General features: G+C 45.9%; 1 protein-coding gene across 5 annotated transcripts in view; it reads right to left on the minus strand.

The window, feature by feature from the left end:
- RAD51B (RAD51 paralog B) overlaps positions 1-23,449 on the minus strand; it is a 776,005-nt gene that overhangs the window by 111,612 nt on the left and 640,944 nt on the right. The window contains exon 13 of one of the 5 annotated variants that reach the window (XM_023182506.1): positions 6,878-7,619. The exons of 3 other annotated variants lie outside the window; for them this stretch is intronic. In XM_023182506.1, coding sequence (XP_023038274.1) covers positions 7,603-7,619 — 17 coding nt within the window. In that variant the 3' untranslated portion in view covers positions 6,878-7,602. Of the gene's footprint in view, positions 1-6,877; positions 7,620-23,449 lie in introns of those variants that run through there. One more of the 5 variants, XM_023182524.2, reaches the window with a different exon arrangement.

Consider the following 23,449-nt stretch of genomic DNA (forward strand, 5'->3'; position numbering starts at 1 on the left):
AATGAACACATGCCTACGTTAAAGAATGTACACATGGGTGAACAAAGAGGGGATTTATATGGTGTGCAGGCCAAAGTGGAGGCCTAATTCCTTGGTTCTGCCCACCTTCTTTCCTAGACCTTCAGATCCCTAAATATGTCAATGAAGTCCTTGGTTTCAGCTGCGGAGTGAGGAAACACAACTGGAGGTGGCATGGAATGCCGGTGTGGAGAGTCATTGCGCCCCGATCCAGCTCTGTACTCTGCTTGCCTTGGGGAGAATTGCTAAAGCTTCTGGTCCGGAATGTGTCCATGCGTAAAATGAAAGGTACTATTAACGTGCATCTACCAACTTCAGAAGGGGCCGTAGGGATGAAGATGTAATTAAAGCCTATGAGCACTTTGTGCTTCTTGATGAAAGACAACAACACCACCGTGAAGTTTTATTATCTACCGACTCTGTTTTTAAAATGGTTCCAATTCCTTTCCGTTTTTCCTTTTGGGGTCTGAATAAACTTTATTAGCTATTAATTTCAAAAAAGTCCTCCTTGTACCTCAGAGCAGGATTTTATTTAGTGCCTCAGAGAATTTCTTTCCATACCCCAGACCCTCAAAGGAATCCTCTTGGTCAGGGTGGAAGAGGCCTGTGTGTGTTCAGCTGCTGAGTTCAGTTCAATTTAATAAATACTTATGGAACATCTACTCACATCTTCTTAGCCCTGAGAGGCAGGCAGGGCTGAAATGAGTAGGAAAGGTTGTGAACTTTGGGGCCAGGCTGCCTGAGGGTTGAATTCCAGCTGACACTTCCATAGGGGTCCTTGGAGAGCCTCTCCTCACCACTCTGAATCTCTGTTTGTCACCTGCAAAATGGAGATAACCCCATTTATCTCCCAGGGTAAGGTAATAAAAAGATAGAAATCAAGTGAGTGGTGGGCAGGCGCTCGGTGAGGCCTTGCCGCCTTCTCTCTAGCATCAGCCTCCGGAGGAGGGGGAAGGGAGATGCCTCTTCCTCAGCTCTGTTTCTCCTCCCTGAGGCCCTCTGTCTACTCCTAAAGGCTTGTCCATCCATTTTGGAAAGAATGTCAGCCGGTTAAACCAGTGCTTCTGAAATGTTCTCATGTCAATTTCCCCTGTGCTCCTGGGCGGCTCATTTCCTCCATACACACCCTCCTCCACCAAAATACCTCCACAGCCTCCCATCATTCCACACTCTACCCTCCCTTCAAACCCATTCCCAAGGAGGAGAGAAGAGCTTTCCTATTCTTTTGAGAGAGCACGCAGTGGAAGTGGCTTTGCTTTGTTGTCTCCACTTCAGAAAAGATCAAACTGCAGTCTCCATGAAGTGTCAGTCCTCCAAAGGAGGCTTCAGGCCAGAGGGAGGAGCGGTGAGGCCAGGCAGGGTAGGCTGAGGTTGTCCCAGAGGGACCAGTCCAGGCAGAACCAACACAGCCTTCCAAGGTGTCCTCGCAGGGGCCCATATCACCCTGGATCTAGCCTGAAAGATGCCCCCTAGAATGTTCCCTGGCAGATATGGCTGTCCTGTCTGAGAGAACCACGATAAAGGAGTTCACACAGGATCCTGTCCTTTTCTAAATGAGGATTCTGGTCTCCTGGGTTCCCAGGGAGGAGAGCGGATGCAAGGGAGCCCTTGAATAGGCACCGCAGAGGCCAAGACACTTTAAATTAAGCTTCCAATGCTTAGAAGGGGCCATGGCTTCCCACAAATCCCCTGGTGCACACAGCTTTGAGGCAGAGTGTTCAGTCCGTCTGTTCTTTAGAAGTGCGCCTTGGAAGCCAGGAGTTATTTGTTTCCGAAAGGTAGGCGCTCATCAGGTGGGTGGTCTTTGCATTTTTTGTGTGCTTTGATTCCCTCCCTTTTCTTTTCAGGACTATTGAGGGGTTTATTTTTCCCTCTCCCAGCAGTGCTCAGGGGTTTGGCTGCAATGTGCATCTGTGTTGGGTTTTCCCACAGGCCCCTGCAAAGGCAGCCCCATTGCCTTCAGAAAGTCCCGGGCGGCCCGTGGGGGGAGTCAGAGCTGCAGCTGTGCGCCCCCTCCCTTCTGCAGCAGGCTTTGATCAGTTTTCGTGGGGGCTGAGTGCAGCCTGACCTCCCATCTCCAGCGTCTCTCAGGTGGAAAGTTCTGTTCAGCCTGTCTGTGGCTTCAAAGGCTCTCCCTCCTTCAGGCTGGGATGAGACTGATAATGGTTCTCGTTTTGTTGTCGTGTGATCTCCCACCAGCCCCCATCTTTCCATTGACAGGCTTTTTACTTATTTGGTTGGGCTGCTTTGGCCAAACTCAAACCACCTTTCTGGTTGAGGAAGCACATTGACGTCCTCTCCCATTGAGGCTCCTTTGATGGCTCAGACGTGGCCTTCCAGCCCAGACAAAGGTGACCAGGCTGCGGCAGCTAGGCACCTGGCGAATCAGCATCTGGGCGTTGGGCAGGGCAGATGTCCCTCCGTGAGGGCAGAGGACTGTGTGAGCCTACAAGTCTGTGAAGAGGAACACTCAGCCCCGCCTTTTCTACCTTTGAAGCCTAAGGCAAGTCGCTGCTTTCTGCTCTAGTTCCTTGCAGGAATCCAGCGGTGGTGGCCGATGTCACACCCCACCCCATGCCTGTGCCCGAACCTGGGCTGGACATAGGCAAGGCCAAAGCCCTGACATTGACAACATTTCCAAAGAACTTGAGCCATTCACTATCTGGAGAAGTGGGTACCGGGCCAGCTGAGCTTGGGGAGTTCCTGTTCTGGCCCATTATTTCCAACAGTTGTGGCCTTACAGCCTTAGTTCTCAGTCCAAAGGGTTAACAACAGCTACCTAAGCTGCTCCAGGGCCTACTTCCGGCTCCGGCCCCAAAGTGTCGCTGACCTTGTGCTTGGGCCTTCCAGCCCCCCATGGTGTGTAAAAGGACAGGGCTGGACATTCAAGGTAGCTGTCGGTGAGTTTGCACAGGGGTTGCTGCCTCACCAAAGGTCCATGGGGCCTGGGCTGCAGCTCGTCGCTCCTCATGATGCGGATGGGGTTAGGCTGCACGTTGCCCTTTGGTTTCCTCATATTTAAAATAAGGGTGGCCAAGGGCAACAGGAGCGGTCAGGAGAGCATCCTTCTTCCTCAGTCTGATAGCACAGTCTCTTCCTTCCTTTTGATCATACTCAAAACAACTGCAATAGAACAATAAGTCTGGGAGGAGGCCAGAGGGGGATTTATTATGCTGTTGTGCTGTGGCACAGCCTTGCCTGACTTTATCTTGCACTGAGGTCTGCATGGGAGGAAATCTGCAGGCCTGTGGATTGTCTCTCTGAAACTGAACTCCCTCCAACCTGAAATCTGGGAGGGCAGGGGAGACGCTGCCATGTTGGCCACACCCCAGCATGAACCATGGCAAGAGGAAAACCAACCCAGATCTCCCAAAACCCTGAAAACATGACTGTGAGAGGCACGGGGACCCCCAACAGTCACAGCCCACCTGGGTTTAGCCCTATAAGAGGGGACTCCAGAAACAGAGTTTGCCCCAGGACAGGAGCTCATCAGAGCTTTTCTTAATAGCCAGTGTCCTCTCTTCCCATTCCAGCAGGAGAGGAAGTTGTGTGGGGAGGTGCCCTCTGTTTGTGGCAAAGCAGGGAAAGCTCAGCAGTGGACTGTCAGCTTCTCACACCAGAGAGACCATGTGGCAGTGGGTTCTTCTCTTTTCCCGACAGGGCTGAGAGCCAAGAAAGGACCTCAGAGCCCTGGAGCTGAGAGAAAGTTGATTCGTCCCAGTTTTGACTTTATCTCCCCCTCAATGCAAATGTTTTGACATCCATCTGCTGGTAGCAGGACCCACCAGGTCATCTCAGCAACCTTCATCTCAACCAACCCATCACTCCAACCCTCACTGACAAAGAAACTCTAATGCCAGTGCTGCTATTAAAATACATACATAAATAAATACATCCTTTCTCATCCGACAGCTGGGTGCTACAGGATGCGCCCGACTATCTCTGTGGGGCTTGAGCCTTTTGTAATGCTGTGGCTCAAGCACAGGCAAACCTGGGGTCAAGGTCTAGCTCCACCAGCATTTGCTAAATGACCTTGAGCAGATTACATGACCTCCCAGAGCCTCAGTTTCCTCATCTGTAAGATAGGGATGAGAATAGCAACCATATAGGATTGTTTTGAGGATTAAATGAGATAATGTATGTGACCTACCTAGCACATGTTAAGCATTCTGTAGAGTGCGGTCATTATTATTGCCACTATTTCAAATAGATGTGAGGATCTGATAAAACCTCCCCGGTCCTTACCAGTGTCCTCAGGTGAACCATGAGCCCCGATCTCTGCCATGAGAAGTCAACGTAAGAGGAAAGAGACTCCACAGCACAATGTTTAGGAAAGTTCACCTCAGACCCCAGCAGCAAGTCTGGGGGCTGAACTCAGTTTTCTAGACAACCAGATTCTCTCTCTCTCTCTCCAGTCATTTCGTCTCTCTGGGCAACCCCACTGCATTAGTTTTCTAGGGCTGCAGCAACAAAGTGTCACGAACAGAGTGGCCTAAAACCACAGAAATGTACTCTCTACAGTCCTGGCAGCCAGAAGCCCCGCATCAAGGTGTCTGCAGGGCCAGGCTCCCTCTGAAGGCTCTCAGGGAGACCTGTTCCTCGCCTCTTCCAGCTTCCAGTGGCTCCAGGTGTTCCTTGGCTTGGGGCTGCTTAACTCCAGTCTCTGCCTCCATGGTCACACTGCCTCCTCCTCTTTGTGACTTTCCCCCTCTGTGTCTCTTATCGGGACCCTTGTTATTAGATTTAGGACCCACCTAGGTAGTCCAGGATGATCTCATCGCAACATCCTTAATTACCTCTGCAAAGACCCTTTGTACAAATCAGGCCATATTTACATGTTCTGGGGGTAGGGACATGGACGTATCTTTTTTTGAGCCACCATTTAACCTACTGCATCCACTAACCCTGCAAAATATCTCATTGGATTATGACTAAAAAGTCAGGATAAGACCTCTCACCTGGGGTGGGTGAGGGGCTCACTCCTCTCCATGGTAACATCACTGCTTCTCTGCGTAGCCTCAAGGAGGGGTCATGATCCACCACCTTCAAGGAAAAATCTAGCTCTTCATTCTTTACTCATTGGCAGGGAGTGAAAACAAGTTCTTTCCACTTAGTGAGAAACAGGTACCTACTGCATCCAATGGGGGACTCAAGTCTGTGCTGAGTCCCAGGGCTTCCTGTTCTTCGTTGGATATGTTGGGATTTCAAAACCCACTGTGGGCCGGGCGCGGTGGCTCAAGCCTGTAATCCCAGCTACTCAGGAGGCCGAGGCGGGTGGATCACGAGGTCAGGAGATCGAGACTATCCTGGCTAACACGGTGAAACCCCGTCTCTACTAAAAATACAAAAAATTAGCCAGGTGTGGTGGCGGGCGCCTGTAGTCCCAGCTACTCAGGAGGCTGAGGCAGGAGAATGGCATGAACCCAGGAGGCGGAGCTTGCAGTGAGCCAAGATCGTGCCACTGCACTCCAGCCCGGGTGACAGACCAAGGCTCTGTGTCAAACAAACAAACAAACAAACAAACAAACAAACAAACAAAAACCCCTATTATGCCCCTTAGGCTTATGAGTGCAAAAACTCACGTGTGATAAGCCCCCTTCTGGCAAAGCCCACCAGAAACATCATTCTCTCAGTGCTCAAAACCTTCACCTTCTCCTCTTCTTGCCAACCTCCAGAGGCCCCACACTCACTGAAAAGGGGGCATAACTCCTCTCTTTTCTCAAAGGCCTCCTCTGGCCTCGCTCTCTGACCCCTGTTGTCTATTTCCTCCTTCAGCCCCTTATTCAACCATAAACATCCATGTCTCATAGGAAAGACATTGCCCAGGGGTTCCCAGTCCCTTTTCAGGAAGGCCTTTCCTCCAAAATTTGCTGACAGTTAAGCTACCAGACTGCAAGGGAAGACAGATCATAATATAATGTGTTTTTTGTTCTTCCAATCAAATAATACTTGTATATAAATTTAGTACAGGTCTCAGCTCCTTCCAGGTGGCTTTAAGAAGAAAGCCAGCGTTATGCCCTTTCCCTCTGATGAGTCTAATTGCATGGGGCTCTGGTGGTGGCCCTGCTTTGCCCTTCAACAGCGTCTATGAATCACTTTGTGTTTGTAGGTTTCTTTTTAAAGGTGTTCCTCCTATTTCTGGCTCACAGATGTTGACAAGTAGCATGTGTAGACTTCAGTCTGCACAAATCTGGGAGCTCTGAACACTAGATCATATAATCACAAAGTCCCCCACCACTGGAACCTGGCTAGGTGCAGGAAAGTCACCATAGCCCTACAGTCCTGTGGAAAGGGTAGAGTAGTGGGGACAAACTGGAAAGAAGTGAAAATAAGACAAAGTAGCCAGTGGAATCTCCAGTCTGCCCCTTGCTTAGCTATGGAAAGTGCAGCAAGATGATGGGTGAAGCCCATTGCTTCTCTGAACGATCTTTCAGCTTGTCTGCTGAGGGTCCACTTTCTCTCCTTTCTCTGCCTGCATGTTTGTGTAAAATTTGTGTCTTCAAGTGGAGACTACGAGTTTTGTGTGCATGGAACAGAGCCCTCTAGAAGGGTCTTGTGCCACTTTAAAATGTGACTCCCAAAAAATTTGACCTGTGCTCCTATATTGCTGATGGAAATACAAAATGGCTCGGCCATGTGGAGAACAGAATTGCAGTTCTTCAAAAAGTTAAACATAGAATCACCATATGACTAGTAAATCCACTCTTAGGTACATAACTTAAAAAAATTGAAAATAGGTATTCAAATAAATACATGTGTATGCAAGTTCATAGCAGCACAATATTCACAATAGTTGAAGGGTGGAACCAGCCCAAATGACCACTGATGGATGAATGAATCAGCAAAATGCAGTATATCCTGACAATGGAGTATTATTCAGCCATAAAAATGAATGAAGTACTGATGCATGCTACACCATGGAAGAAGCTTGAAAACACACTAGTGAAAGAAGACAGACACAAAAGGTCACATACTATATGATTCCATTGATATGAAATATCCAGAATAGGTAAATCCATAGCGACATAGTAGGTTGGTGGGTTTCCAGGAGCTGGGAGGAAGGGAGATGGGAACGCTTACATAGCAGTTATGGGTCTTGCTTTTGGGGTGATGAAAACATTTGGAATTAGATGATGCTGGTTGCACATCATATCTAGTTGCCACGGAACTGTTTACTTTAAAACCGTTAATTTCATCTTATATAAATTTCACCTCCATAAAAATGAAATGTTTTAGAAAGACAAAGTTAAAAAAAAAATACCTGTGTGTTCCACAAACACAACCCAACCCCTGCTCTCGTTCCCATTTCCCGTTCCCTTCCTGGTAGACCTGTGTGCCCATTGTCAGTGCCATGGTATCAAATCAGCTTGTGGTGCAGATTACTGTCGGGCTTGTTCTTGATCACTTCTGAGACACATCCTCTAGAATTCCATGACTAAAGCTGAGTCTACACAGTAGCAACCAAATGTTTTACCAGAGAACAATGGGTGTCTCACCACAAGACTCTTTCTCAATATTTTGTTTCTGTGGTGGTAAAGTGGATTTTTCTCGGCAAGATGAACAGGTTTGCACATTTCTCTGTCTCTAGGAATTTCCACAGGCTGCAAGAAGAAAAAGAATACAAGTGTCAAGATACCTAGAAAAAGATGGAAGGTTTGCATAAAACCTACTGGGCTAAAACTGTTGTTTATTGAAGTTATGGGGAAAAAAGTTCATGTCCCCATTCTACTTGTTCCAACCTCATTTGAAGAGTTGAGAGAGAACCTGTAGTTTTGTGCTTCCAGAACAGAGAAGATTTGGAACTTCAAAGAGAAAACTGCCCCTAGGGAGAACTGGGGACATGTAGATACCCTGCGTTAACCAGGGCAGAAAGTTGTAGTCTGTTGATGGAACTGTCATTCACTCATGCACCTAAACCCTTGAAGTCATTCATGAGGGTGGAAATCAACTTCTTCCAAGCTCCTGTTAATGTTGATATTTTGACCTCCTCCTGTGACTCACGAATGTTCTTAATGGAATTCATTCACTCACTGCAAATGGTCCTGCCATGTGCCAGAAGGCAATGGGCCAGGCCACTGGCTGGAGAAGACCCCGTCCCTGCCTTGCTGCATAAGCATCTCAGTGAAAAAGCCAGGCAGACACACCAGGAACATCACAGCCATACGGCAAGTGCTCAGACAGAGGTATCAGGCCATGGGAGCACCAAGGAGTCATTGCCTCTGGGTCCTGTCAGAGTTGGGGACAGTGGAGTCCAGTGTTAAAGGAAGATGGTGACAGGATACCAGCATTGCAGGCAAGTAAGCACCTCATCCACATTGGCCCAGAAGCATGGACACAGGTGGCATATCTGGGGAACACTGCTGCAGAGAGGAGAGGAGGGAACATCGCTACAAGAGGAGAGGAGGCTGTCGGGGCAAGTTGGGGCCAGGTTGGAAAGGGTCTTACATGTGGCCCATTTTCTTCTGCTGACTTTTTCCTTTTCATAGGAACAACAGCCAGGCCAGGCGCGGTGGCTCAAGCCTGTAATCCCAGCACTTTGGGAGGCCGAGACAGGCGGATCACGAGGTCAGGAGATCGAGACCATCCTGGCTAACACGGTGAAACCCCGTCTCTACTAAAAAATACAAAAACTAGCCGGGCGAGGTGGCGGGCGCCTGTAGTCCCAGCTACTCTGGAGGCTGAGGCAGGAGAATGGCGTAAACCCGGGAGGCGGAGCTTGCAGTGAGCTGAGATCCGGCCACTGCACTCCAGCCTGGGCGACAGAGCGAGACTCCGTCTCAAAAAACAAAACAAAACAAAACAAAACAAAACATAGGAACAACAGCCAAATATTTGTCATAAATCATTTTCCTTCATCCTGTCAGTAGCCCCCTTTTACCGATGAATACACAGAGATTCAAAAAGGTTAAGTAATTCCAAAGAGGGATGCACATATCACCGGAACATACGAGAAACTGCTTGTCAATGACTGGGTGGTTACTGCTGGGGGAAGCCAGGATAGAAGGATAGGACCAAAAGGACAAAGGTGGCTTTAATTGCATCAGTAACATTTCATTTCTTAAGCTGGTTTTGGGTACACGGATGCTCTTTGTGCCTTTTGGTTTGTGTGAAATTTTCATAATGACTCTTAAAGCCACTGGACTTGCGTGTTAGGGCAGCATCTTGGCTTGAAAAGAGGCAGTGTCTGAGGCTGAGGGTCCCTTGAGAACACAGGGGCTGCCCTTCATATCCAAATGCTTGATGGGTTTTTCACTGTGGTTAAGGGGGTAAATCACTATTTATTCCACCTAGTCAAGGCCTCAGAGCTGACACTTCTACAGAAAAAGCAGGACAGACAGGTTTGGCCCTCCTGGTTCCCTTGGGCAGGAACTGAATGCTTCCCATCTAGGGGCATATGAGCAGAGAGGAAGGGGTCTGAGCCCCACAGTGTGTCCTCAGTTACTGCTTCTACGCGGCTTGGCTGCCCGTGCTCCGAGTTCCTTGTCAAGTGCATTTCCCTTCAAGTTAACACTGTTTGCTTCCTCCGCTAGAGCATCCTGCCCCCTCCAGCGGAGCCCTGAGGAGACCCAGCCCCCTGCCTTCCTGGCATGCAGAGCTTAAAACAAGAGCTCTCTGCCATCGGACATCCTTACCATTTCCAGCTATTGAGTGTAATCAGGTGTGCCAGGATCTGATTTCAAAGCCGAAAGCAAAGGGGCTCGGAGGAATCCTCTCTCTCGATTGCGCCAGTGGAAGACAAAGGGGTCTGAACAAACAGGATGCACTGAGAGCTGTGGAGAGCACTCCCCAGCAAGTGGGGCGGGCAGGATGCAGGGTTGGAATAGTTGACCTGTAAGCCTGGGCGTTGGCATGCGAGGCAGTCATGCCCAAGAGAAGCAAGACAGGGCATGAACAGATGCTGATTCATCTGACAGCCTCTCTGGATGGTTCCTGGGCCCAGGGAGTTATATCATCCCTGCCCGACTAGAAGATCCTGACTCTGGCCATTCACCTTGCAGAGAATGCTGACATTTCTAGAGATCAGAGAAAACTCACCATGCCTTGTAGGGTGGATGAGCGGTACTCAGGAATCTACAAGCAAGTCAGAACTGATGAGTTGTGGAGGTGGAGAAGACCCACTGGTTGCACCTCAATGTCTGGGTCCTGATGGATCCACTTTTTTTCTGCCCCTGTTTCTATCTCTTGCCCCATATTCTGCTTGCCAGGCTTGGGAACCTACATCTAGCAAACTCTCCCAATCATTAACTGGATAAAGAGTTAAAAGTCATTCCAGAGAACACGACCCTTCTTGGGAGGCTATAGACCGAGGGAAAATTTCAGTATTTCCTTTCTCCTTCCCATTGCCCCCATTTTTATATGGCAGGAATCAGAGATGAAAACAAATGTTGTAACAAACCCGACTTGAAGGCAGACAAAGATCATCAAAGGCAGCAAGAATAGGAAGCAGCTTACAGTGGGAAGAACGCGCCCATCTAGACTGACCCCTCACTGATGGTGACACTTAGTGGTGTTGCCCCAGTTCACCATCTTTCAGAGATAGCCTTGCTGGTGTTTTCAACCAGGGATGCTTGGAATATTGCCCAGACACCTCTGGCTGTTACAGTGCCTCAGGGAGTGCTCCTGACATTTTCTGGATGAGGCTGGAAGTACAAATGTCCTCCAGTACACAGGATAGTCATACAACTGAAGAACTACTCCCACCCTTTTGCTAATAGAGCAGCACTGGTGAAACTGGTCATTTCTGTGTTTTGTTTTGTTTTTTTTTTTTAAGATGGAGTCTCACTCTGTCATCCAGGCTGGAGTGCAATGGTGTGACCTCAGCTCACTACAACCTCTGCTTCCCAGGTTCAAGGGATTCTCCTGCCTCAGTCTCCCGAGTAGCTGGGAATACAGGCACGTGCCACCATGCACAGATAATTTTTTTTGTGTATTTTTAGTAGAGACGGGGTTTCACCATGTTGGCCAGGCTGGTCTCGAACTCCTGACCTCAAGTGATCCACCTGCCTGGGCTTCCCATAGTGTTGGGATTACAGGCGTGAGCCACCGCATCTAGTCAGAATTGGTCATTTCTGACACTCAGCTAAACCCCGAACTCCTCTAACCTGGAGCCTTTGAACATGAAACCTATAGAGAGAGTCTCTGAAAAGAATCCAATTCTAAAGGCCACTGTTGGTTCTAGATGAAATAAAAAACACACAGAAAATGAAAACCCGCCTGACATCTATAGTTCATCAATTGCCTTTAAAGGCAACTCTTACACAAACTCAAAAGTTCCCAAGAGAAATTCTAACCTGGCATAAAGCATCGGGAGATTTATGGAGATGCTTTCTCCCAGAGCTAGAGTTCTGGGAACCGGAGACTCAGAGGCTGCCTCTTGGCTTCTCTAAAATAGGTCTGGGACATACCTTAGGTTGTTTTGTCCCTATACAGTGTAAATAGCTGGTGCGTGACACTTCAGCAATGGCTAAAAAATAAAATCCGAGCTAATCGTGGGTATATGGGAAGCACAACGAATGTGCAAGTTGCAAATGATTTCTATCTATGTAAAATGGCAACATAACTAGGGCTGTTCTTTAGTATGGCCAGGGTGGAAGCCGAGTATGAGGTCTTTGGGGGAATTCTAACTACATGAAATTGACTGACTAGGGCTGTTTTTTTCTTGGAGGGGGCAGGGAGAAACCAGCAGATACCATCCAGATTTTTCTTAAAAGGAGAGACTTGATGAATCCATCATTCTACTCATAAGCAAATGCCTTTCACAAAGAATTTGAATTCTAGTGAGATTTTGAGCACAAAGCTGCAATGTCTTTGAGAACTTGATTTATGATTCAAGATGAACTGCTGGTAACTCTGGGGTCATTCAGCCAGGGGAGATGGGAAGGGCAGACCCATTAATCAAAAGGTAGCAGGAGACCCCTCCAGGTGAGCCAAATGCACAAAGGGAGGAAGTGAGTCCAGGTGGAGAAAGAGACCCCTCCCCTCATCTCTGGGGTTGCTGGGAGATAGCTCTGCTTCAGGGAAGCTCAGAGGGATGGTCTAATGTACATTCTCTCAAGGAATCAGAGAGGCTGCAGCTTGTCTGAGAAGAATTTAAATCCTGGCTCTGACACTCATGAGCTGTATGACATTAAGCAAGCTACCTAAATCTGAACCTTGGGCCCTTCCAAGATGGGAATAACGGCACCTGCCTCAGAGGGCTGTTAGGGAAATAAGCAGGCATTTACTGAGTACCTAATACATGCCAGGCTTGGTACGAGGTACTGGAGAGACAATGGTAGAAGGGTTTCATGAAATCACTTCTATAGCTCACTAGGCACAGACACTGCCTGTCATTTGGTAGCTGCTCAACAAATGTTACTTCCCTTCCCCTTATAATCTGTACCACTGGGCACCTGCTATGTGCAAGCTATTGTGTAGGCCCTTGGACCTGACATCAAGTAGCAATTTGTAACTTCAAAACTGGTTTCACACATGAGAACAAATATCAGCAGTTTTTGCACTTGCTCATGGAGAGATAGCAGGAGGGATTTTGAGCTCATAAATCCCTTTAGTTGTAGCAGCCCTTCTTTTACTGATGTTATATCCTGGACTCCTAAGAAAGATCCAACCTATTTATTCCAGGTCATTAATATACCTGACACTGCTCTAGGTGCTTAAGAAAAAACTCAATGAAGAAATCAAAGATGCCTGCCCTCCAGGGCTTATATGGTAACAGAGAAGACACAGAACGAAGGGTTAACATTGTGAGCTACTGATTATTTATTACCTTGTATGGAGATAAGTGCTTTGGGAAAATATAAGAAGAGCAGGATGGGGGTAAGCAGAGCTGGCTGCAATTTTAAGTGGGTCAGTCTCACAGAGAAGGTGGTATTTTAGCAAAAATTTAAAGGTGAGGGAGCCATCCATTATGTGAGGAAAGGAGGTGAGGGAGTCAGCTATGGTACTCTGGGGAAAAGGGTTCCAGCAAAGGGTTCAGAAATGCAAAGGCCCTAAGGTGAAAGAATGCCTGTGACAGGGGTCAGCTAGGAGGCAGTGTGTCTGCAACAGGTGAGCAAGCCAGGAGCCGGGAGAGGCGGGGAAGCAGGTGCCGCTGGAATTGGTAGGGCTTTCTAAGCCTGTGGAAGGACTCTGCTTTCAGTCTGAATGAAAAAGGGTTACTTGAGAGTTTTGAGCAGAGGAATGGCATGATCTGATTTATGTCTTAAAACTGGAGAGGAGGTCATAAACTCAGGCTCAGGCCTTCCATGAAGGCTGGAAAACCATCCATTTATCTACCCTGTCATCTTCACAGGCCCCCTGGCATGAAAATTAGGCAGATTATTTCTATTCCCATTTTACAAACTGGGGAATTGGGACTCGGGAAGGCTATGGGCGTTCTCTGAGGGCCCAGAGCTGGAAGGTGGTAGGCTGAGGACTGAATTCTTACAGTGCCCCCCGACGTGGACTAAGATGGGTTTCTGGACACTAGGAGCTGTCTGCTCCACAGTGTCCATGGGGCTTTCATGCATCCTTGAGGATTGTTTTGATGCAGAGAAAAGACCAACTGGGGCTACTTTGGTTTTTGAAATTAATATTTACTAAATTTACACATTGAAAAAACTCAGTTTTCTTTTAGGCTTTAAAGTTCATCTTACAAATCTTACTACATTCTAGTTATAAATCGTAGATGGTCAATGACAGTTTGTGGATGATGTCCTCACATTTCAAAAGATCCTTTCTTACCTTATGCCTCAATAATGAACACGATGCATTGCACCTAGTACATCCCACATCATGTATCTCAGAGTCAATCACAACAGAAAGGAAGAGAGGGAGCGCTGCTGGGGGCCTGAGGTGGGGGTGCAACTTGGCCAGGCACTAATCCATGACCAGGGTTGGGGCTCCAGGCCTCAGGGTCTGTGGAGTGGGCTTACTTGCAGGACTGGCTGCTGGGCAGGTGGCACAGGGAGAAGATTGGAGAGGCACCCGAATGTAGGAAGAAAGGGAATGTTTTCCCTTTCCTTATCTCCTAGTTCCCTTTTTATTCTTAACTCTGGAGAAAAAATTGTGACTACAAAGTTGTAAGCTGGTTTTGCTTCTACCATGTTGATGAACAGAGGCTCCAGGGGCAGTTTGACAGTGTAAGGCCCCTCTGAGGAGGCCTCCCATTGCTTATCTCAGTCTTTTTCTAACTCCCTGCTCTCCCCTTGGCCTCTCCATGGTCCATCTTTCTCTCTGCTGTCCTTCCTGCAGTGTTCCTCCCTACCCCTCCCTTCTTTTGGCCTTGGGAGCTCTCCACCCTTCCCCTCCCAACGTTTTCCCTCCATACCCCACGCTCTTTGTTGCTGAATTCAAGGTTCTCAATACAATAAAGCTTTGATGATTTGCCCCAATTGAGAAGGAGTGTCAGCTTAAATTAATGAGGAGTCTGAATAATAGAATTTTAAAGCAAAGTTTAGTTGCTTTCATGTTGTTAAGACATCCTTTCCAGAGAGAAGAGTTAGCATTTAAATGCGGTAATAGTTGATGTTGAGAAATGGGGCAATATGTCTTAGAGAATCTTTTCAGTAATCTACCAGAAACGAATCACTTATAATTAGCATATACTTTCCTTGAATCAGAGTGTTTCTGCCTTTAAAACCTTTCATTTTTAGTGACCAATCTTTTTTAAATCACTGATTTTATCAGACTTCTCTCAGATCCACAAGTTGCAACCCCTGAGTTCTTCATGGCGGAGACATTTTCACATTGAAAGTCTCTCTAGAAATTTTTAATTTTCAATGACATAAGCAATACATGAATATGTCATCTTTGCAAAAAATTGATACTTTAAAAATAATAAAATCATTTCTGTTATCTCATTTACATTACTTTCTTTAAGGTAGTAACAATGTATTCTCCATAACAAACCATTCTGCCGAAAAGTCCCTTCTCCAGGGTCCTATCCAAAAGGCACAACCCTCCACACTTGATTGGATCTTACATGTTTAAAAAATAAATGGTGGCTGAGGCAGTTACGGCTCTCAGCCTCCCAGTCTGTATCTTTATTCTGCAATTCTCCCCACTTCCCTACCACATCTCTGCATGTTCCATTCGCATATAATTGCCAGGAAAACTCACCAAGTGAAGCACATCTGCCAAATGTTAATAATTAGGAAATCTAGATACGGGCATTTGGGTGTTCATTACACTATTTTCTTTCCTTTTCTGAATGTTGAAATTTTTCATAATGAATAAAGAAAGAAAAAGAAAAACTCACCAAATGCTAAGAACAACAAAACAACAAATGAACCTGAAAAGAAGAAAGGTCTGGTTCTAGTTACTGCTATTTTCCTCTTCCTACAGAGTCCCAGCCCTGCACTGGGAAAGGCTGTGCCTCATCTGTGGGAATAGGAACACAGAAATGCCTGGTGTATTTCTTACTAATGTGTACACTTTTTCAAGCTCTTTCACACTTGTTCTTCTTTTACTTGCACAACAAGCCTTTAGGGGGTAAAAAAGGCAAATGGGTTTCCCCCATTTTACAGAAATGGTATTATTGGGAACCAAAAGGTTTCATGATACTAGCTAATAATACCAGCTCACAGTTTCTGCTTTCTTACTAGGCAGCAGGCATTGTTCTAGGTACTTACATGCATTGAATAATTTTAACCTTACAATAACTGTAAGAATTATGTGCATAATTGCCTGAGATCACAAAGCTAGTAAGTGGTGGATTGCAGCAGGAACCCAGGCAGTCTACTCATGGGCCCGAACTCACAAGCATCTATATCCTCATGTGATAACATTACAGATGCCTCCCAAGAGTGGAAATCTGGCAGCCTCCAGGATGCATTCGGACTATAAAAGCATTCATTTGACTTATAGACTATTTTATAATTTTTGAATTTCAAGATGTATTTAAAAAAAAAATTAATACAAAAAAAAAAAAAAAAACAAAGGCCGGGCGTGGTGGCGTGCACCTGTAATCCCAGCTACTTGGGAGACTGAGGCAGAAGAATCGCTTGAACCTGGGAGGCGGAGGTTACAGTGAGCTGAGATTGTGCCATTGCACTCTGGCTTGGGCAACAGGAGCAAAACTCCATCTCGAAGAATAAATAAAAAAAATAAAAATAAAGAAAAAATTTATCTGAAAACCCAGATTTCTGGCTTCCCTTGTAAAATCAGACATTCTGGCAACATGAGGCCAGCATCCCACAAGATAACAATTGGCTGGAGCTGAGATTGTGAAGGAGAAACTTTTCATGACAGTTTGTTAAAGGCTTTAAGTAAGACTTCATTCAAGAAGGAACACTGCAATGGCGTTTTGCAGCCGTAGAGAGAGATGGGCTCAACCCCAAATACAACAAGGAAAAGTGGCAATTTATAGCCAAAGAGCAGGGTGGATGTCAGTGGATGAAAAATTACTAAGAAGAAACACCAAGGCTAGGGGGATTCTGGCTAAACTGACATGGCAGGATTCTTACTGAAGGCAGGAAAGGGTGATAGGATATTAGAGGTGGGGGCTGAGGAATATGATTAGGTATCGAGAGTGATCAAATACCAAGGGTGGGGAATTTTCACTCAATTGACTTAGCAGGATTCTTGCTAAAACTGGACTAAGCAAGCCAAGGATAGAGCCCAAGGTTAGGGCCTAGTCAGAAAGACGACTCAGAGGAGCCTGACTCAAGTTTGGTCAAAATGGGAGTCTTTGTCAGTAACTGCTGCCCATTTAAATATGGTACGCTCTCTCTAATCTGTCAGTCCCTACAACTGCCTATTATTGCACCTGGCCTCTTTTTGCAACTCTTTTTACCTGTCTAGCGTGGACATTTGAGTTTGAAACCCCTGTACTATTAAAAAAAAAAAAAAAAGAGAGAGACAAACCCTAAAGAAACAGAATGTAATTTCTGTCCTGGTGCCATCAATACACTGCCAAAGTCATTTATTCATTCATTTGTCTTTCCATGTAATAACCATCCACTCATGCATCCATCCATCCACCTTTTCATTCTGTCTCATGCACCATCCCTACCTAGCTTAGCAATTCTCAAACTGCACAGTCATACTTGAATTGCTTGGCCAGTATCTACTTTTTTCCCAATCAGATAAGAAGGGCAAGATCAGAGGATAAGGGATGTTCTGTGAGGAAAACAGTTATGGTAGGTGTTGAGCTGTGTCCCCTCAAAATTCATATGTGAAGTGCTAACCTCCAATGAGATTGTATTTAGAGATAGGGCCTTTAAAAGAAGGTAATTAATGGCCAGGCATGGTGGCTCACACCTGTAATCCAGCACTTTGGGAGGCCCAGTTGGGCAGATTACCTGTGGTCAGGAGTTCAAGGCCAGCCTGGCTAACATGGTGAAGCCCCATCTCTACTAAAAATACTAAAATTAGCCAGGTGTGGTGGCACGTGCTTGTAGTCCCAGCTACTCGGGAGGCTGAGGCAGGAGAATTGCTTGAATCTGGGAGGTGAAGACTACAGTGAGTCAAGATAATGCCACTGCACTCCAGCCTGGGCAACAGAGTGAGACTTATCTCAAAAAAAAAAAGGTAATGAATTGCACATCATGGTCAGCAACCGAAAATAAAATAAAAGGATGTAATTAAGGTTAAACAAGGTCATAAATACGAGTTCTTAGCCTCATGGTGACCTCAAACCAAAAAACATACAATGGACATACAGAAAATAAGAAGCAAGAAGATAAGGTTCTAATCCAATAGAACTAGTGTCTTTATAAGAAGTGGATGAGATACTAGGAGCTCACACACAGAGAACAAGCCATGTGAGGACACAGAGAGATGATGTCCACGTTCAAGCCAAGGGGAGAGGTCTCCAGAGAAATCAAACCTGCTGGAACCTGGATCGTGGACTTCCAGCCCCAGAACTGTGAGAAAATACATTTCTGATCTTTAAGCCATGCAGTCTGTGGTATCTCTATGCAGCCTGAGCAGACTAATATAGCAAGGAACTATTGTCCATGTGCCCTCTGCCTTTTCAATCCCTCTCACCCTCCCCACTTTCCCTGAACAGGCAGTCACCCGACATCCAAGGCCATGTGAATAGGTACTAAGAGAGGGTGTTGGTAATCCCAGTTAAGAAGGTCTATGGTTTCTCCAGTGCTGTGACCACACCATCAGGATGGGCTTTGAGGGTGGGAAAGGGATGGGGAGATGCCACTAAAGAATCCTACCAGCGAGATGAACTCAGGCCATCTCACTAAACCCTGTGTGCTTGAAATGGGGAGTTGATGCTTAAAGTTTACAGACTTTGGAGTTGAGGTGTGGGCATGAAAAATATTAGCAAAACCCAAAGTGGCTTAAGGAGCACTGAGAGGTATAGGTTCATCCAGCTAGTTGGTTGGGTTTAGCAAGCAGTTTTTGTCTGGAGATCCTGAGTCCAGCTTAAACAGTGATGGTCAGAATAATCACTGCAAAATTTGCTTCATTTTAAGCTTTCCTCCGGCTTTTCACCAGGTGTTCTAGTTAGAGAGGCTTATGTTATTGACACAAAGATAGGTGGTTGTTGATTAACTCCGGAGGGGCATAGAGAACTGGGAGAAAGCCAAACTGGCTTCTGCTTCATCTTTGTATCAACTTTCAAGTTGTTAGATTGGTAATGACTGTGGGGTTTGGACGATGGTGTTGGGATGAGAGGCTGGACAAACCCCATATAAGTTTCTGGGCCCCAGAGGACAGCCAATGGCAATAGACTTAACCCTCCGATTCTAAATAGAATGGGCAGGGATCTGGAGGTGCTCCGGAGGAACCGAGGAACTGACTAGAATCCCACAGTAGAGATTTGCAAACACTATCATAGGCTCCTAGGGAAATGTTGCAGTTTTAGTCACTGGATAAAAGTGTCAGTCACAGGACAAACTTTGACCATGATTTAATCACCTTTGACATACTCGGAGCTCAGGAAAGGGCAAGGAAACACAGACATTTAGACTAGCCTCTCCTTCACTCCTAGACTCATGTCCACTAAAAATAATATGGGCAGACTGAAATTTGAATGCAGATGGTTTGCGTTTGGCTTTTAGCCATCTGATGAGTTACAAAGGTGATGGTATCTCATGAATAAATGGTAAAGCATACTGTCACAATTCAATCTTCCCACTAATGCTCTGGTTGATGCATGAATTCATAAAAAGCACAATTTCTCTGACTCATATGAAATAGGGCAAAACCACACATGACTAGTCTTCCAGAAACCATCAAGAGGATTTGTGAATAACTTCCAATAAAGAGCTTTGGGCACTGAGAATACAGTTGGCAAAAACTTGATCCAAACTGAGTCTTTCACTTGCGTTCTAAAATCTTAGTTTGAAAGTTATTTGGGACTTCTTAGTCAAGAATCTGGGCTTCACAAGACCTGGGGGTGGGGGCTGCAGAAAGACAAGGATCAGGGATAGGGACAAGGGATCCTTGCAGGGGACAGAGAAGACCTTGGGGGTTAATGAAGAGGGAATATCTTCCCACTTGCTTGGTCAGGGTTCCTCAAAGGAAGTTCCTCTTGCTTCTGCTGATGCTGTTTTTGGGAAAAGGAAGTAACTCCAAAGACTAGTGGAAGGAGGAAAGGTAGCTGGGTCCCATGGTGGGAACACAATTTTCTTTAGCTGAGAGAGGGATTTTATTTCCATTCCTCTTTTCATTATACACCTTCCCCAATCTTCTTTATATTCTTAAATAAATCTCAACAGCTCTTCCTTCTCACTCACTAGTCCTATACCTCTGTGACTGGGCACTTCAACAGGGGAGAAGTAAGATCCTGGAGTCAGGAGCTGGAGGTAAACAATAATAGATGCCTAGGCTGTGAGGGTGTAAGTGGACCAGGTATACAGTTATGAGAAAGAAGCAAGAGGGAATGGGTATGCTTGCAGCAGTCCAGTTAGAGGGTATAAAGCATGCCCTGGAGTTCATCACTGTCTTGCCCTCCCACAGCCCCTCTACCAAAAGATGCCCTGCCCATACCTCCTGCTGCTTGGGCAGCCATGTTTTCAGTGGCTTCCTTAGCCAACAAGGGTTTGGTTAGCTAGTGACAGTGATGTTGTCTGAGACAAAACACTAAGATAAGCCCAAGCAATCAGATTGTCTCTTCAGAATTTTAACCAAGGAAAACAGCCAATGGAAACTGAAATTGAAGGTCTAAGGGGTAGGGAGAAACGCAAGGGTGAGCCATGTGCAAACTGAAGTTTTGAGTAAATAGAACTCTAGTATGCAGGACAAATCTGCTGGGAGAGTGACAGTGGCCCTGGGCAGACATGTAGAGAAAATAGCGGAGACCCCAGGACAATGAATTCCCAGGGCTGCCTCCCCTCCAGAAGGCTTTCCAATTCTGCACCACTGATATCCTTAACAGTATGTGTCCCCTTTTACCAGAGATAATTGAGACTCTTCTTCCCAATGAAAAGAGCCCAACTGTAACTAAAAGTTTGTACAAGTTCCAAGTAGGTAGGCTGAAAACTGAACTATTATCTGAAGAGATTTGCTTTAGGGAGAGTCAGTCGGCTGGCTCTCAGCAAACATAGCCTACCACCACAGCTTACTTGGAAGCAGCCTGTGTACTTGAGATTAGGTTTTAGGCAGGAAATAGTGTGACCTAATTTCTCCTTTGTTCTTATCATGTCAGGGTACGCCAAGTCTATGTTTGAGACCTGAAGAAAGGAAGTCTTGGCATCTACAAAATATTGGTTTGGTCCAAAAAAGTTAAATCCCCGTTAAGTCACCAAAATCCAGGTCCACAAATCTCTCTGAGGAAAGCTTTCAAACCATGATTTTTTCATTGGTTGAAAGGAGCAAAGAGGTGTGGTGGTCATGTTGGTTCACCAACAAGAGCTGATGAATCATTGTTATCTCCCATTTCAGGCTCAGGAGGGCTAAACTGGAAGGAAAACCAAAAGCAGCTCTTGTCAACATGAGACCTCCCTCATCTCTTATGTCCTCAGCTTTAGAAATGCCCCTAAGCAAGGCTGCCATCAGCACTTGACTGAAAACACATGGGGGCAGCCAATTCCGAGCAGGAATTCATTATTGAAAGAATAGTAAGGGAAAGTTTCTCTCTCTTGCAGGGAGAGCTGCTTTCTGGAAAATCACAGGGCTTTGAAGCAACGTGCATCATGTCTGGTAAAAAGCGGCAGAATGGAAATGGAAGGGCACATTTCCAAAAGTCTTTTCACACAAGGCATGATGGTCTGGGGTCACTCAAAACTAGCTGTTTTTTTGTTTTTTGTTTTTTTTTGAGACGGAGTTTTGCTCTGTCGCCCGGGCTGGAGTGCAGTGGCCGGATCTCAGCTCACTGGAAGCTCCGCCTCCCGGGTTTTACGCCATTCTCCTGCCTCAGCCTCCAGAGTAGCTGGGACTACAGGCGCCGCCCCCTCGCCCGGCTAGTTTTTTTTTTTTTTTTTTTTTTGTATTTTTAGTAGAGACGGGGTTTCACCGTGTTAGCCAGGATGGTCTCGATTTCCTGACCTCGTGATCCGCCCGTCTAGTTGTTCTATCTATCAGGCCATGGCTCCCTTGAGCCCACTATCCCTTCCCAGAGTTACTTGTGTCTGCAAGTTCTAGAGGAAAAGTACCACAGTTAACTGGTCTTTCCTGGCTACCCCTCTATTTCAAAAGGTCACCTGTGGACTAAAATAGGCTGCAAAACTGGTGTTCCTTAACGCTACCCCATACATCTTTGATGTATGCCAGGTAATCTGAGGGAAAGGTACATATAAGTGTGAATATGGAAGAAGGAAACATTTGCAAGCCCATTGGGTATAGCTGTGCATGCCAAACATTACAGGTGTTCACCAATATCCAGTTCCCCCTTCCTTCAGAACATGGAGGAAGTGGTACCTTCCTGCCTCCTGGAAGTTAGGAGTGGCTGCATGGCTGCATGGCCAGGAGAGTAGAAGGAATGTCTATCATTTTTTGAGGGAAGGACTTAATTATCAGTGCTCAATCTCTCTTTCTTTCTTACTCTCTTCTCTCTCTCCCCCTATCCACCTCTCCCCTACTGTGGCAACTGTGGCTGTGCATGTTAATACTGAAGTGTAATATTCAGTCACACATGGAGCAGAGCTTGTCTGGACAGTCTCAGACATGCATGGATTTTGCAAGTCACTGAGATTTGGGGGGACTGTTTGATAGGCAACAAAACCAAATGTGTCCTGACTTATGTCTAGTGATTTATTGGTTTCTTCTCCTAGCAGATCTATTTGGAGTTTTGGAAAACACGTGTTCTATCTGAACCCTGCCCTCACTGAAATTCAGAAGTAGGCAGTGTGTTTTCTCTCACACTTAGGATGTTTGGCTAAGAAGTGTGATGAGTGCCTTCCCTCCATTTGTGCAAAAGAAGCCTCTTTGAATTCTGGAGTGGAATGAAGAAAGTCCTTTCACAGCCACAGGATAAAAGTGATGGTGATGATATTGAAAATAAAACTTGGAAAAAATGACCCTTCCAAATGTTTCCAAGACCAGTTTTTAGGCTAGAATCAGATATTTTGCACTTCTCCTTGCCTTCACTCACTTTTCTCCCATTACCTAATCCTTATCCTCCCTTTCCAGAATTCTCATTTGGCAATCCTGGTTTTGCTGGACAAACTTTTACAACCCTGTCTCTGAGCGGTCATTTTGCTTTATTCACAACCCACAACCTAAAAGACATTATGCACAGAGTTCAAGGCTCTCTGGGTTAATCCAAAATGTTCACCCTGTAGGCTGACAGGGACCACACATTTCTGAATCTTCATCAGGACTGCAATACCTTAACAGAATAGCCAGAAGGCTAGCAGGATTAGGGAGACAAAGTTGAACTTTGATACACACACACACAACCCCCTAAAATATCTCTGAATTGCATCATTACTTTTACTTTCAGTAAAAGTAATTAATGATACAAGATGCCACACTAGCATCTCATGGGTGGTACCAGCTTGGCAGATTATCAGCCTGTGAGGAAGAATGCTACCTGTGTCCTTTCTTGTGACCATTTCCTGGGGCAACTTTCCTGTGCATGTCTTCTGATCATTAAAAATGACAGGAGAAGGCAGTGATGGAGCCTCTGCTATATTCTGAGCATCACTGCCCAGAGTAAAAGATCAAACTACTAGCGTTGTTCCTGGTGATTCTTTTATTTAGAAAATATTCACAAGTTCTTTACTATTGTGTGTGTAATATTGTGCTGAGTACTTCAGTGAACTGAGGATGAATAAGAGTTGTGAACAGTAATATTACATGGGCAACAGATGAGAGAGAAAAGAGAGTAGAACTGCCTGAGTTCAAATCCACATTTCATCCTTTCCAGTGACAGACTGAACCTCTCTTGCTTCAGTTCCTCATCTGTAGAGAAGGAATAATACAAAAGTCTACCTTGTAAGAGTCCTAGAAGCATTAGAGAAGATTGTGTATGTAAAGTGTGTGTCAGACACACAGCAAGTGCTCTGTTATCAGAGGCAGTGCTTAGGTCCTGTCCCTGCAGCATGGT

The sequence above is a fragment of the Piliocolobus tephrosceles genome, chromosome 6 (assembly GCF_002776525.5).
Source record: "Piliocolobus tephrosceles isolate RC106 chromosome 6, ASM277652v3, whole genome shotgun sequence".
NCBI classification, from domain to species: domain Eukaryota; kingdom Metazoa; phylum Chordata; class Mammalia; order Primates; family Cercopithecidae; genus Piliocolobus; species Piliocolobus tephrosceles.